At 40.6% G+C, this 17,195-nt stretch overlaps 1 protein-coding gene across 2 annotated transcripts; it reads right to left on the reverse strand.

The window, feature by feature from the left end:
- Positions 1–308: 308 nt before the first annotated feature.
- tmod2 (tropomodulin 2) lies at positions 309–16,323 on the reverse strand. Of its 2 annotated transcripts, none has more exons than XM_023283975.3 (10): positions 16,201–16,323; positions 10,158–10,378; positions 8,870–9,026; positions 4,321–4,443; positions 3,932–4,006; positions 3,715–3,845; positions 2,750–2,857; positions 2,464–2,607; positions 1,998–2,142; positions 309–586 (listed from the first exon to the last, which is right to left on the reverse strand). In XM_023283975.3, exons 2-10 carry the CDS (start codon positions 10,281–10,283, stop codon positions 555–557), a joined length of 1,041 nt encoding a protein of 346 aa, XP_023139743.2. In that variant the 5' UTR covers positions 10,284–10,378; positions 16,201–16,323; the 3' UTR covers positions 309–554. The 2 variants fall into 2 exon arrangements, with proteins under 2 accessions (XP_023139743.2, XP_054867958.1); XM_055011983.1 differs by lacking the exon at positions 16,201–16,323 and adding an exon at positions 15,984–16,005.
- Positions 16,324–17,195: the final 872 nt, after the last annotated feature.

Here is a 17,195-nt window from a genome sequence, read left to right on the forward strand (position 1 = left end):
ATCATCAACTTGAGAGATACCCCCATCGTTCAAATGACAAACTCTGCTTTTAGTTCAATACAGAAATCCCACATTAAGCTTCAACCTGAATAGAAAACCATCAGAACACAGGAAACAGGGGTTTCTCAACTGTTAGTTATTGTTTTTACAAAGCTGTTACTGTTGTTCCTGTTACTTGATAATGTTTATTATTAGTTTGCATGATTATAACATTGTATAAAAGGGGGGAAAAAAGCAAGTAAAAAGTCTGGACAGGTAATATAAAGGCTCAAAAAAGGAGCAGCTGAAATGAAATGACTAAAAACTAATGAGATTTACACCTTCAAAAACAACATAACAATAAACATAAGTATGAACATGTGTATAGGAGAGGGCAATTCCAGTTATTTCCCTTCTTCTCAGATGTATGTTCTGGTTTGAGCGTGCCTTGCCCCGCAGTTTGGCACAAGACTAGAGTTTCCACACAGTGAGATGAGACCAGGGCATTGGCTGAAATAATTCCACACGATGAGATGAAAAACACAATTGGCTGGGAGACAGGCAGGGCTACGTCCCTACAGGTCGCCTTCCACTCGCCTCCTGCGGACTGGAGAGGAAAAAGAGAATTAAAACGACCTTCAGCAGGCCTGTCAGTTCATCAAGATGAGTCGTGTTGAGCTATGCGGTCAAAGTTTACACCTATTTCAACAGCGTGCGTCAGCGTGAACAGAAAACCAGAAGTGAGATGTCGTCACTCTCAAAGCTCACACAACATTCACACTGTTAATGCAGTGAATACTCCATTCAAACACTGTGAAAGAAATCTCTGTTATTACTGATGCATCGACACACTTGGGAGCCACACCCATGCATCAGACCTGTGCTACTGCAGCTCTGACAGGAGGAGGAGCTAAAAGAAAGAACAGAGATCTTGATATCTCATTCAAGGAAGAAACCAAACAGATGTTTAAGCGAGGTATGTCACTACAGAGTGTCGTAACACTCCCATAAATAACAGATACCAGGTGGAAGGCAATGTGACAGGGAATTACAGTGGTCTCTCGTCTATTGTGGGATGGCCTGGAAAGTAACCCCCGTGATAGTCAAAAATTTGCGAAGTAGTGACCATATTTAGGCGAGATGTGCTGAGCGCTGTACGCTACGCATTTTATTTCAATTAAATATTCTTTTAATATGTTTTAATTATTATTTACTATATTGTTTTCATTTTTTTTTAGGCTAGAAAGTGCTTATTTTAACGCAAAAATAATTAAAATAATGTCTCGATGGCAGAGCCGGTCGCTATGACTGAACTGTTCAAGGATTCAAGGATATTTTTTGTCATTGCATTTCTGCAATGAAACTTTGTTGGCACTTTCAAAAAACAAAAACAACAGTATAACAAACAACGAACAGCTGCATAAAACACGTATTAAATATATATATGCAAGTAAATAGAAACAAGTATTTTAAAAAAGTGTAAAAGTGTGAAAAAGTGCTTTAAATTGTCTGATTCAAGTAAAATGTTCAGTTTGAATTGGTTATTGCACATTAAAATGAGTAGTGCTGCAATGCAACCATGAGAGTTCTGGGTGTTGGAGGTTTAAATGTCATTATTGTGGTTTATGTTAGTGTTTCAGTGTTATTTGTATTTGTGTTTTATTGTGTTTTGTGGTTTAATCAGCCTAGTTAGTTTGGTTAAGTGTTGCGTTGTCAGGACCGTGAGTGTGTAGTGTGTTTGATGACTTCCTGCTGCTCTCTGTGTGTCAAAATAAAAGTGCCTGCCAGTTGCTGAGTGTGTAAAAGGCAGATATCCCTTCTCAAGCGGTCGTTCTTAAACACAGCTCGCCACAATAATAAATACATAAAAACACCTAAATACGGTAAAATCCTGTGAGATAGTGAAAAACCTGCGATACAGTGAGACTGCAAAAAGTGAACTGCGATATGGCGAGGGACCACTGTAACTCAAGTTTGCAAGTTTAAACAAATCTCAAATAGTTGTGCGTGCGTCGTACCCAGGTCGTTGTTCTTGGTGATAGCTGCGGCGGCTCTGGATCGAGGTCCTTGCTGGGTGAAGTGGTAGCCGAACTTCACTATGCTGTTGTTCTCTTCCAACATCTTAGCTATCTCCATCTCTACGGTGGTGCCCAGCTGCTGCCTCTGAAGCACACAGAAACACACAGAGGTCAACATCTGCACACTGGAGTCAGAACTTTACCGTGGTTTATGATTTATCTTCTTTTCCACTACTTGAAACTCTCAGCTAGTCTTCTACGGGTGCTTTTCAGGCAGTGGTTTGTGTTGATTGGTGTGTTCTTCAATGTTATGCTACACATAACACAAACATTTCCTGCTACTTTAGGCTGCATGAAACCCCTTTATTTGAAATAGAGCACAACCTACACAACCATTAAGTCCCAGTAATAATGACAGCAACAAATAAACTAAATACAAAAATATTCTTTATAACTCTAAGTGTACCTGGTTGTCTATCTTGATCTCTGTGAGTGTGTCATTATCTCGCAACGCATCTACCAAAGCCTGAACGCCGGCCCCGGTGATAAAGTTGGACTCCAAATTCAAACTTCGCAACGTCTTGTTCTCCCGCAGCATTTCACTGAACACCTGGGACAGAGGAAGGAGGCAGAAAACAAATCTAGGTAAATATAAATGTCTGTGCAAAAAAAAAAATAAAAACAAAGATGTGGGGTCATCAGGTGTCAACAGAGCAATTAAAAAAAAACAAAACAAACTGCTCCCATCTCACCACAGCTATTGGGTCGTTACTCCGTGTCGCTGCCAGGCTGAACTTCTTGATGTGCGTGTTCTTCTCCATGGCTTTGGCGAAGTCCTTCAGCGTGGGAATTGGAATGTTCTGAGCAAGAAGAAACAAAGATAAACTGATTTGGGTGCAGGGATTGACATGCATGGACACTGATAGGACTCTGCACTGTTACATTTCTTCTCCCTGTTTCAGGGTGTATCCTCAGTTTATTCGCAAAGTTCTATGTGTGGGTCCCTGGTAGCTGCATCTAAACCAGGGATGTCAAACTCATTCTAGTTCAGGTTCCACATTCAACCCAATTTCATCTCAAGTGGGCCAGACCAGTAAAATCACAGCATAATAACTGATAAATAACGACAACTCTAAATTTTTCCTTTGTTCTACTGTAAAAAAGTACATTCTAAAAATATTCACATTTAAGGAACTTTAATGTGAATCTTTCTATATAACATGAACAACTTGAAATAGGGCTGGGTGATAAATCGATTTCATTGATTAATTCGACTTTGTACTTAATGTCGATTTGTTTTAATGAAAATCGATTTTCTCATCAACATCCGCCACCAACGCCTTCCCGCTGGGCTCCCGTAGTTCAGAGCACGCCCCCCCCCCCCCCCCCCCCCGCGCTTGATACACAAACAACATGGCGGCGAGCGGTGCAGGTCTAAAGGCGCGTGTCCACTAGATGCTATTTTCCCGCACGGCAACGCACCACATCTGAAAATCACATGGACGGCGGTCACTAGCGGACCACAACATGGTCACATGACAGCGCTGAGCAACAGCAGGCCGCTACGTGGTCACGTGACCGAGCTTTCAGCTGGACAGTCCGGCAGTGATCTGTGTTACTTAATTTGTGTTTGTGTCAACTTTGGTTAAACAGCATCCACCTGGCTGTTATCTACCCTATTAAGCTGTGTTATAACACTCTGCAAGCTTCTGTTTACCTTAATGTTGTTGAGGTTGACCTCTGTTAAAGAGCTGTCATTGCTTTTTATCCTCTGCAGAGTTTCTTCTACATTGGTGGGATTGGGAGGCTCATCAAACACTGGGTTCATCTTCTCCCCCTTGATCACATCTAGAAAAGACACACAGGCAGAGGTGAAGATGATGATCCTTTTATGAATCAACAGATTTAACCAATCAAATTGCAATCCTACTCACTGTTGTAAGACTCTTTAGATCCAGTTCCATCATATGTCTGAGTACTGGTGACCAGCGTGTGAACACCCAGGATTGCTGCGAACACAAGCAAATCACAGAGTAAGTAGCTGTGGCGAGGAATCGGCACGTGTTTTCTAGTAACCAAAACTACACAGCACAGCAGACAAGCAGTGTTATTTTGCTCTGTGAGCCTTTTTATTCCCCCTCATCATCACACAGTAAAAAGTCAGAGCCATGGGAATGACACAGTGGAAGGAGCTTGTGTTTCACTGTCACAGCAAAGACTGAGCTCAGCTTCCTTTTCAATGACACCCTCCTACAGAGTTATGCTTGTTAAGCTTCTTACTACAGACATCTTAACTTTCTCACAGGTATGCATTCATCCTTACCTGCTAGATCCCCTAGTTCTGTCTCTGTGGCACTGGACAGAGCTTCCTCTAACTCTGGATCGAGGGTTGTGACTTCCTCCTGGCGCGTTTCTATTGGTTTCTGCTTAGGAACAAATACTTTACCTATGGAGAAAGAAAGAAGAATTTGTCAAATTCTAAACTTAAAGGCGATAATTCAGCCCTGATAGAAAGTAACAGACACTACATCATTTTAACATCCACATAGATAGAAGAAACAGGTACAGGCAGGCAGGTGAGTGTTTTATGAGATGTTACACAACCTCCCATTCCTTATAAAAAAAAAGTTAAGCTGTTGGTTAATGTGACTTGTTATTCTCCAAAAAGCATCCCTGTTTTCCTGCTGTGAGCCACAGTCATAAGACCGCATGACTGCCAAGTGTTGAGTGTGTGTGTGTGTGTGTGTGTGTGTGTGTGTGTGTGTGTGTGTGTGTGTGTGTGTGTGTGTGTGTGTGTGTGTGTGTGTGTGTGTGTCTGCAAGAAAATGGACTCCTTCAAAGATACAGCGGCAATACAATGAATAAACACACAGAGGTTCTGAGTTAATATTGACATTAACCTGGGGTTGTATCAAGTCACTAAACATTTAACTGCTTTGCTTGATATCAAACAGCCAAACTTCAGTACGATCATTACTGTCTCTTGGGCTGTACGCTCATTTTAGGTTGTTTTCAACACTGTGCCACACTAAAAACGATAATGTTTTATTGTTTTCTTGCAGTGGATTGAAAATCAGCACTGATGAAAGTGATAAAATATTATTTTCTCTTTTAGGCTATACTGCATTTGATCAACAGAATATGCAAATTTCTAAAATACAACTGAAAATCTCATATCTTATAATAAAGTTAATGTTTTTGACAAAGACTGTCTGAGGTCTGAGCAACTGAAATGTGTTGTTTAAATAAGTCTGGGTCTCCTGCTGTTTTACACGACAGCTTCCAATCACCACTGCTTCACATTAGCTGAACTCGGTCCAGCTACGACTGTCTGACAGCTATGGTATCACCATAGTAACCCCTGGGAGGGAAGAAATGGAAAGCGCAAAGGAAGTCATGGAACAATGACTTGAGTCTAATCTAAGCTGCGCTGCTGGGGCAGCAAACACTTGCACTGGACAGAGAGACCATCCAGTGGGTTCCATTAGCTGCCTCTCGATATGCCCGTCTCCCTAAACAAAACACCCAAAGAACAGGCCTTCCCTCCTCTCCCCCTCTGTTTAAGTCAGTCAGGCCACTCAAACTGGTGCCTCGTGGGGGCTCTGGCACTTCCTGAGAACAAGCAAACAGTAAATACAGTCATCAGGCAGCATCCTGTGCCAGTCCCTCTGGAGCGACATTTAACCCGTCTGAAATGAGGACAAGCTGGGCCAAAAAACCAGCACCCTGAAGTCTTGTCATCTGTGTGATCCCGTACGAACACATTAGCATAATGGAATTAGGAAATCACATTCGGATATGACAGTGTAAATATGCAAAGATAAAAGTGAAACAGTGAAACAGAATCAAAGCAGACAGGCACTGACAATATAAAAGACTCTGGCCTGACACTTGCAAAGGGACCCTGAACCCTTTGGAAACACACATTCTACAACAATAATGTAAATCAAACTACGATACACTTTTTCCCCCAATTCTGTCAATGTGAAGTCTCCTGAATGTTTGAGTTCCACTGTAAATAAAAACCCCTGATCAGCTACAATTAAGGAGCGTATCCATAAGACTTTTTAACCACAGTATTAAAAAGTGAAAACTACATTCAAGAAATCTAAAATGTCCATTGTAATCCCTCATTGCAAAAGGAAAACTGTGCACATTACGCACAACTACAGCAGTGTCAGTTGAACCAGCAGTAAACAGCAAATTGGTCTGTAAACTGTCATTGGTATTTACAAGAAACTGGCGGCCTTTGCTTACTCTTTTTGTCAAACCTTTATGTCTGTTCATTTCATTACCAGATCACAGCAGTGGACTCGGAAGATAATGACAGAAATAAAATAATATTAAACCATAACAATCCTCTAAACTGAATCAAGTCTTTGTTCGAGTACAAGCCAAATGTACATACAGAGAACATTTAAAACTATTAATTGAACCAGCGTGTGTGCAGCTAAATTAGAAAACAACAAAACAAATCCACAGACCTCAATAAAACTAATAAGATAACACAATAAGCAATGATGTCAGGGTGCCAAGCACTACTTCCAGTCAAATAATAACAAGAAATCTGTGCATTTTCCTGTTGTTTATGACTGTTTTGTCAACAAAAAATGTCCAGGACTGACCCAGTACAATGAACTTAAGTCAGTGTGGGGCTGAAGTGGTTGCCATGACATTTAAGCAGGCTGTTTTTCCCCTGAAATTATGTGTTATTGAAACAAGAGACAAACACACTCGTGACCACATTATTAAACAGCAGGGGGTGAGTATAACAAGGGGAAGAGAATCAGCTGCATTCCACAGAACCGCCACGGTAATGTGAGTTTTCCATGTCGTCATAGAAAGAACACGCACACACATTCACACACAGATGGAGCTTGATTTCTAACAGGCCACGGTTAGGTCAGGGGAAGATGTCAGTTCCATATTTCCTCTCCAACAAGGGAGCAGCTTTCAGCTCTCTGGAGATCCCAACAAAAGGAATTATTTCCTCTGGAAAAGAATTTCCACTCAGTAATGTTGTTTTTCTGTCATGCTGTTACATAAAAAAAAAAATCATCTTTGTCTCTTTGGAAAAAGTACCACCAGTATGTCTCAAATAACCAGTTTGAACACGATGGGTTTTCCTGAGAAACATTAATCCCTTCTGGTTAAGCAGTGGGTGTTTGCTGCACCTTTCTGTGGGGGAAAATTCCTGCCACAAATATCTACTATGTTGTGACAAAGCTCAAGAACACTCTGACAAGTACATTCCCCCTCGGTCACTTCCTGATATCACACTGTTGTGATGATGCGATGCCTTGTCGCTTCTTCAATGCCAATACTACAGGAACAGTTGCCTGCTAAAAAGCCTGTTTATATAACTGGGAATATTAGAATAACCAACTTTAAAGGCTGTAAAATAACTGTACAGTCAAGACATGAGCAAAAGCTGTTCGTTAAAATAATTTAAAATACCGAGGAAAGCCAAACACATCATCTATGTCATACAAAATCACTCCCATTCAAATAAGGCTTTAATCTCAGATTTGCATTGCTTCTTCTGAATAAAAAAAAAAAAGCCTGAGCCTCAGCTTTAAGCAAATGGAGTCAATATTTACTCTTGTCTAGAGGCTGATCCAGCAGCAAAACAAACACATCTGCTGACTAACATCAATAAAAACACAGTTTCCAGACATTAAATCCTAAACTTGCCTCCTCCTTTGACACTCCCTGCCTCCCATCCCCTGGTGCAAACACACCTCCCCCACACTGCTGCATGTTGCATAAGAGCAGACATGCATTAATAATACCTGCAAAGACAGCAGAACGGTAATTACTGTCGTGTCTGTACTGCTCATACACAAACACAAGTACCTTCAATCTCCAGCCCCTAAAAAATAGAATCCTACTATTTCACAGAACCACGTGTTACTAGCAGCAGTTAAGCATGGTGCAAAAAACAGATATTACTGGAGTTTCTGTGTAGCCATTTCATCTAAACAACTGGACTGTTGTGGCTTTTCTCAACGGGAAATCAGCATGTTCTTCTACCTGTGAGCGCTGAGGATCTTTTCAAGAAAAAGGCACAATAGAAATTGAAGCTAAATCATCTTAATCAAGTCAAGATTTATGTAAATATATGTAAATCTGACTTTACTAATGTATATTTACTGAATACATTTGGGATTCTGGAAATATCTAAACATTTACACCTTCTTCTTCTTCTCCTCATCTGCATCTTGTATTTCTACATACTGATCTGAAACGTGTTTATTTATGTTTACATACATGCAGCAGCAGTTTGTAAGTAATTTTTGCTCAACTTTAAGTCATTACATTTTTGTATAAGTTCAGCAGTGTGCAATATCCACAAGTGCAATATCAGTTCTACTACAGTTTTCATAGTTATTAATACACCAAATAAGATATCCTTACAACAACAATAAAGTACATCACTGTCTTCATAGACTACACTTCTACATAGGATTTTTCTGTTTCATATTTGCACATTTCTCACTGTTCTTTTAAAAAATGTTTGATTTTCTGAATGTACTGACATGATTGTTGACTGTTCAATCACAATAATGAAATTCCAAAAAGAAATTCCATTCGACATCCTCCATCCTTAGAACTTCAGTCAAGCTTTTAATTTCCCCAAAAAACTTGGAATGTGGAAAATCGAAGAACAGAAGAAGAGCAACAGAGAAGCAATCCTTTCTCCAGAATCTGCTACATCACAAAAGTTTAAGACTTAACTATGTCCCAAGTATCAAAATTTTTAATTTGAGTCAGTTAAAGTTTTTAAATCTGTAAATATTCACGTTGAAATGAGTCTTTGAGCACCGTCTGGAACGCCACTGAGGACAGCTGCAGATTAAAAAAAGACTCACCTTTCTTCTCCCCAGTGAAGGGCACTACATCCTCTCTATCCTTGTACTCCATGGCTTCCTTCTCCAGGTATTTGAGCAGACCGTCCCTGTCGAATGGTCCTGTAGCTTTCTTAGACGTCTGGTCCTTCTGACGTAAACCCGCTGGGAGGAGAGCATTCTGTGGAGAGAAGACGAGCAGCCGCATTAGACTGAGGAAGACTTGAATACACACGACTAACTTTAAGTTTTCAATCCATAAACAGCTAATGCTTGAGCATAAATTTAAGCTCTGAATGTATCTGTATGCTTTCTGCAAATAAGAAGGCATCATGCGTTTAAAAAAAAAAAACACTGCTATTAAGTCTGGCAACACAGCAGTTTGTGACGTTAGAGTATCTCTGAAGGCACTTTCATTACTATGGCATCAAATTTCTTGTAGCATGCTGTTCTGCTGTGAAAGCATTTTTCACAATTAAGAAGTTGGCAGGTTGAAGAGCAGCCTACTCCCAACTAAATAATTACAGCGCTGCAAGAAAATGCCAACCTAGCCCTTGCATCTCAAGGTTTGTGTAGTAGCTGGCCTAAGCGACAGATAGTATTAAGAGTCACAAAGGAAATAAACAAGAATTAGAAGTTCCTATAAACTTAGAGTAAACATTCGGTGAACTAGTTTAACTTGATGCCTGGCTTGAAAGTGTAACATAAAAATGCAATCAGTTGTGGATCATTTGTTGTAGGCGAGTAAAAGTGTGACAGATGTGAACATGGATGTGTGGAAATCTTGAGAAGCATGAGTCAGACTGTGCTCTCTGCAGCTATTGAAACCAAATGCAATCGCACACCCAATTTCACTTTGTCTCTTTCATGGCATGAGATCCAGGAATTAACGTTTTCCCACTGACGCCGACTGTTTCCTGTGGGCCTTGTGTGGTCACTATATAGGGAGGTTAGCCTCACTTGCCTAGATGGAATATAAATAAAATACTCTAAAGTCAGTTCTACTCACAAATAAACATGAAAACACTTGGCAGCCTGCAGACAAGCTGCTGCAGCTTTTCAGTGATTTTTCCAACCACAGCAGCTGTGAAGTGGGAGGTTTTTACAATTCACTAGACTTACTACAAACCTGACAAGGGGCATTTATCTGTTCATACTAGGTAATTTGGTGTAATTCCTGTGAAAACCAGTGTCCAATACTGTGTTCCTTACTTCTGATCGCAAACAACTCAATAGATTTTATGAGTTCAAAAAATGCATGAACTCTTTTCCTCCCAATAAAGAGCTCCTCCAACCCTCACTGTTTCCTGACCTCAGGGTCCATCTCCTCGAGGGCCGTCTCCAGCTGTTTGAGCTCCTCTGCCGACAGTTTGTTAAGGATTTCATCTTCGTCGAGATCCTTGTACTTGTCCAGATCCTTCTTATATGACAACGCCATGGTTCTGGCTATAGCTTGCTAAGCAACACTGAACAGCAGACCGCAGCCACAGTGCCTCTTCTCGGGGTTGCTGCTTCAGACCAGGGAGACGCTACCTGAAAACACACATACAAGTTCATTAGGACAGGCTGTGTGAACAAAATAATCATTTTAATTCATCTGTGTCAAACAATGAAATGTAAATGCATATTGCAGAATGAGGTAAACACTGTTTATCTCATCCCTGTGAAACAACACTTGATCACAGCTGGCTTGGATAACAAGACTTGCGGTGATGCAACACACACACAGCTGGGACAAAGAAAGAACTTTCTCAGGCTCCGACAAATCATCCGACTGTCCTCATTAGGATCACCAACAAGTCTCTGTGTACGCCAACTTAGTTTAAGTTTAAAAAACATTATCGACTTAAAAGACAAAACAAAAGGAACTTAATCTAAGGGACAGAGGAACGACTGTGTATATTTTTCTTTTGGGGCTAAAGGCCTGAACATAACACGGCGGTTAAGATTAAATAAAGCTGAGATAAGTGAATGAGTGGGGACTGAGAGCGTGTACTCTGTCAAACAAAACGAAGAGGCGTCAGCCTTCAGTTCTCTCTCCCACGCCACAGTCCGAACACAAAATGACCTCATCATTTCCAGCTTCCCCGCAGGACTCCACAGATGGTCTTTCTCCTAATCATTCACACACACACACACACACTTTACTGTGGATGCACTTAAATTTGTTTTGTCCCAAAAAAAGTCTCACATTGAAGTACATGTTTGTTGCAAAGGGAACACAACTGTGTGTTTGTGTACATACAGAATTTAGCATTATTTGCATTTGTAGTTTTCTAGTGATTGATTTAAGGCACCTAGTTGCTACCGGTAGACGTCCCTAGCATACAAAGGAATATTCCATCAGCTCAACTCATTCATGTCAACTGTAAAATATAGCACCATCCCTAAACTCACTACAAGAATCAACCCTGTGGTTTAGCCAAGGATTCCTTAAACATGTAGTGCCATTTCCCTGGAGCTGCCTGGCTGATTTCTCCACTCCAGAGAATTTCCTCAGGAGTCCGACAGTGTCTGTCTCTCATTCTGTCTTGACAATCCAGGCTCTGTCCTGGGCTAATTCCTCCCCTCACCTCCTGCATTAGCCCACTACAGCTCCACTCATTTATTTCTGAAATGATTATGAGTCAGATGAGGAGCATTTGCAAGCCTGAGTGCCAGCAGATGAAGCTGAGCTCAAATGTCAACAGTGATAACTCTAATCAAAGCGTATGAATATAATGAGCAACAATAATAATCCTACCCTACTGTTCTGCTGCACAACAGCCTAATCAGACCCTGGAAAACAGAGGCACTATCTAGTACACTCCTACTGCAGGATATCATTACTGGTAACAGTGAGGAAGGAAATCAGCCATTTAAGTTGAAGTGAAGCTAAGCTAATGGTGCCTGACAAGTAAAGTGGTGGTGAAACAGTACAAATGGACATTAAAGTAGCTGTAGACATGTTTTTTGATGTAGTAAATGTAATGGTTACAGAATAATATTATCAGCATTTAGACTGGTCTCCTGTAACTCTTGCTTTTGCTGTGTAATTCTCTCAGTCACTGCCTACGAAATCTCAGGCTAGGTTAATTGCACAAAGGAAATGCAACTGCATAACCAAAACAGGAAGATGATAGCAATTTTGTTCTCCCTAGTACCTATCAGTAACTTTCCCCAGGTAGCTAAAGTGATGGAAAATGGAAAAACCAGAGTAACTTCTGTCCTGTTTTCAGGAGAACGCAAATAAGGGTGAAGAGGGACGGTGATAGAAACCAAGGAAAAACATGGTGACCCTTGGACAAGCATTCACCCACTGAAGAGAGCTTTTGGTTCAAAGCTGACATTTACTTGCCAATTTTTCTGCTAGATGAGTAAATAAACTTTCCATTAGTGTGTTATGTAGCTTTCTTGCGTACATAAAGGTCAGCAAAAACCCCAAAATCCACCTCAAGGGAGTCATTCTCTCACAAAGAAAATACCGCTCCCTCGCTGTCTCAAGCACCTCATTTAAAGTCCAAGCTTTTCTTCCGTTACTTATCTACGTCACCATGTTATACATTTCTATAACACCAAACTAGTGGTTAGTTTGGCCACACCCTCAAAAAGGGAATGAGGAGCTGCCTTACAGTTCGCCATTATTCCATCACTAGAGTTGTTTCTGCTAGTGGTGCTCATAGATCTGGGGTTATGGTACGCAGCCAGCAGTGCCTCAGTTTAGTTCATCCTGCTGGCCAATCAGAGTAGACTGGGCATTTCAGGTTGGGAGGGCTTCGAGGGCTAAAACAGAGCATTTCAGACAGAGGAAGCTTGGAAACCTATTGTAGCAGACCCTAAAAATAAAATAATAAACCAGTCAAGTTTTTTTAAGAGAACCTAGTGTTTTAGTCTGCCTTTATTATGGCATTGAGATTGAGGTTCATATTTCAAATTGTTACAGTTGTTTAATGCATTGATCAGTAGCAAGGCTGAAAGCAAGATCTATGTTTTGTGTCCTGGAAAGTGATCCGATCTTTGTGACAGCAGGGCAACAGTAACAGTAATATAACGTCTGTGCACAACATGCAAACAGCATTGGTGACAAGCTGTCAACACAACACTAAACTAGAGAGCCTGCACACATCCAAATAAGTTTTAACTTTAGAGTTATGTCTACAAAATTAAAAATATTCCATTCAGAAATTGTTTGTATGTGCAAACCCAACAGCAGACGCCTGTGTTGTGACCATGGGACAGCAATCAGAAGTTGTTTGTGGACTGTTGAGATGTCCAAGGACACTACAAACATACAGAACTTTTACTTTAATTATTAGAATATTCTCAACTTACAGCTGGTCAGGTTTCCACAACCTAAAAAGCCAAAAGTCCTTATGTTCAGAACTAACTTTTTCCATTTACTTTCACACAGGCCAGATCTTTGCTTGCAGATGTGAACATATAGAAAGATTTCTCTGGCATCATATAATGTCTGATTTATCCCCGACTTGCCTGAAGTCAGGATAAATTAACTTGACAAAATCTTAGATGAGCAAAAAGGCAATAATGTGACATTTCTAGTCAGGATCTGGAAAAAACAGAGAGCGCCCTATGATAAACATAAGTCACACACATGCTCTTTAGACAAGATCAGCTCAAAATAACACCATTTACCCCATTATTCAACTCTCTCTCACTTTCCACTTCACTGACAGATTATTCACCACATTCAAAGCACCAGCCACCATCCAAAGTGAGGCCCAGAACTTTTGAATGTGCAGACAGAAGGGTAATGGGGCATACAGACAGGGATAATGATTGCAATGGGTGGGCTCAGGCCGAGGTGGAGACACTGAGAGGATCCATTAGTCCAATCTGATTGATTCCTTTCTCCTTCTTCTCTCCACTAATCCTTCAAGACAACAACAGATGGCTCTGAGCCAATAATACTGCAAACCTGTCTGTAGCCTACACTCACCTTGAGCATTCCTTCACTGACCTGTAAACTAAGGCCACTGGTCAGAGCCACTAATGCGACAACTTAACTTTACCTAACAGGCTAGGTGTTTTGTCCATATATTTTCCCAGAGACTGGAAAAACAACAGTCTATAAAGCTACACTGGGGATAAAGTTTTACTTATGCTTCTTTCATAGGCAAACTACTGACCACATTTTTTGAGTAACTTACAGAGAAGAGGGGATGAAATGTGAAATATCTGTCTTCGCTGCTTACAATACGAAATGTATGAAAGCTTCGGGTCAACAAGTGAGACTATCTTCTTTCAAAAAGGCGAGCATCTGATATCACATCACATATTTATAATGATATCAGACGCCATTCCAGATATCCCAGGTATATATTATATAACCGTCAGCTGCTAAGAAGAAAAAAAAAGTCATTATCCCTGCCAAGTATGATTCTTGCATGAAATATCCAGGTTACCAGAGCTATTTAGATCTCAGAGGCACAGGCTGGAGGAATAGTAATTTGCAACTCAAAGATGAACAGGAAGCACCGACTGGTACATTATTATAGAACACCAGCCCAACATCACACAAAAGGACTATAGTTAGAACGACCCAGCTATGCTACTCAAGGGACGAGGCTCTGTACTTCCTCCTCCTCCCACCTACTCTCCTCCAGTTTTATTCTCTCCACCCTGTTGTTATTCACTTCTCCTTGATCATTTCTGTGTTCAGCTTCCTAAGGTGTCTGGTTAGAAATGATAGAAACCAGATAGAGGGAGACAGAGATGGCAACAGAGGGCGCGGCCATGCTGACACTGAGATATGCGCACAGCAATACTTAAAAAAGTAAAAACAACAACACTGATAGAGGTGTCAGGAGAATAAAATGTGTCTAAATAGCTATGGTACAGATGTTTAACTTTGTATTGTACATTCCAAACAGGCCTTCATGACCCGTAGTAACAGTTATCTCTTCCAATTTAACCGTCAAAAAGCTGTAAGAAAAACAAAACAGCTTTTATGTTGGTTATTTACTCAGACATTTCTGTCCCTTCAACTCTTGTACAAACCTGGCAAGTATCAGACATGAAGAGGGGTGTTTCTTCAACAAACACACATAATTTGTATATTTTCCTCTCCTACACACACACCCACACCAGACACAGACTACATTATTATATAATGAGAACAGATTTCAAGGAAGAGCCCTGCCCTACAAGCCCAGCAGGGTCTTGCATGGGCTATGAGTATGAATAATACAAGCTCAAGAAAAGGTGTCGCTTTGATGTCTTTGTGAGAAATTAATGCCACTGTTCACTACCGTGGCTCACAGCCAAGTTTCACTCTCCACTGAAAGGCATCTTGGTTAAACAAAACTGATCCGAGGTGCCAGTTTATCTGCAATACTGCACTACAAAAGGTGATACAGGACACAGTATCGCCAAAAATGCCATGTCAGCAGTCACCACCAGCATTCCACTGGGCTACAATACCTGCTTCACGGCTTTCAGGAAGGCCACCTGCCCTCAGGCTTAAAGGGAAAAGTACCACCTCCTCCTCCTTCAAGACTTGGACCACACCCTTCATTCACCATTGAGCCCTGCTGTTCAAACTACATTTGTAAACATAAACCCTCACATGAACAAGGAGTGTGTCAGTAGACTCAGTGACACATGTACAATGACCTTGCACCTCACTAACAGGTAGTATAGCTGCTAAAGCCTCAGCCTTTCCGTGAGTCATGCCACATAAAGCATGTCCTTAAAAACACTGAAACTCTTGTCTTAGCCAAACACACAGAGGGTATTCATGCCCTGTCTTTAAAATGTTTTGTCTGGCTGACAGGGACCGGCAGCTCAGATTTAATCAGCCCCACAGTCTAAATACAATTAGCAACACTCCTGCATAATAAAGCCAAAAACACAGCACATAGAAGAATCAGCAGAGGACACTTACCACTGTCACTAAACTAAATATCATGTAAGGTTACTAATCCTGTAAACATGAAGTATGTTACTTTGGGAGTAACTTAGCTACTCCTCATCCTCGGTACACATAGCGGGCTACGGAATGGCGTTAGCTAACCCGTTCTTGACATGTTTACGATTATCACGCTGACAGTAAACACGTTGACCGTAATTATCGCCACTTAGCTGAAGCGGCAACACACAAGCTAAGAATGCCAAACCAAACAGTTAAAGAGACACTTACTCTTCTCACGGAGCTACATTTACGAGATGCAGCACTGCCTGTGAAATAGCCCGATGAGATGTGGAAGCTAACAGGCTAACCTTCTGCAGTTGACTCAAGTCGCTAGCCGTGTAGCTAAACGAGACAGCTACAGAGCAAAATGTAAGTGACAGGGTGGAAAACTACACGGCTGGCGTCTGTTAAAGTGCTGCGTTTAAATACTGCAGAGTTTCCTTACCTGAGACTGACGGGAACTAGCTACGGAAACTCCAAATAACACCAGTCTTCTCAATGAATGCGATGTCTTCTGTGCCTGGGTTTCTCACTCAGCCCAAGGGCGGTAACACAGGAAGAGGGAAACGAAGCGTTCTGTGAGTGACGTCCAATTGAGCCAATAGACAGCGAGTATGCCAGGTGTAAACCAATGGCAAGAGTCGGCCCGCCCCTTTGTCCATATAAAGCAATCAGATGCGAGCGAGGAAAAGCGAAATAAAATAAAATAAAATAAAATCACAATTTAATTGTTTTAACTAAATTGTTAGTTTATTTTATTATATTTCATTTTATTTTATTTTATTAAAAAATCTGATATATGTAGCTATTGAAATACAGCTGCAATTTATTAGCACTGAAAACAGTTTTATGACTGTTATCTCTTCAGGCCAAATAAAAAACCTTGAATCATTTTCTAATACTCCTGATTATGATGGTTATTTATCACTATAATCACTGAGCAAACACCACCTTCTGTCGGACACTTTAAGAGACAGCTGAAGGCCACAGCAAAAGCTGGTAAGAGGATGTTAAGTAAAGATTTTTTTCAGGCAAACTAATTTTTACTTCACTAGTAGTACTTCATTATATGAATTCAAAATAAATCAAATGCTTACATTTAGTTCAGTTTTGATGCGGGGGGGGGGAGGCGCAGAACACAGAGTGCGCTTAAAATAAAATGATGTTCAGCAAAGATTTTGTTCAAAGAAATTTTTAATTCACTTGTATGACTTCAAATGGATTCTAATTAAATCGAAGGCTTATATTTAGTTAAGTTTTGATTTAAAACAGTGTGATAAGTTAAGGTAATTACTACCGCAATGCCTCTGATCACAAATACATTTTTAATCAATACGATAGACAACATCATCTCCCTTTAGACTGTAGATTCAAACTGAAAAACTGTAAAGAGTCACTACATAAACACTAAAGATAAAAGTCAGGCTTATATAGACTGAT

The sequence above is a fragment of the Amphiprion ocellaris genome, chromosome 1 (assembly GCF_022539595.1).
Source record: "Amphiprion ocellaris isolate individual 3 ecotype Okinawa chromosome 1, ASM2253959v1, whole genome shotgun sequence".
In the NCBI taxonomy this organism is placed as follows: domain Eukaryota; kingdom Metazoa; phylum Chordata; class Actinopteri; family Pomacentridae; genus Amphiprion; species Amphiprion ocellaris.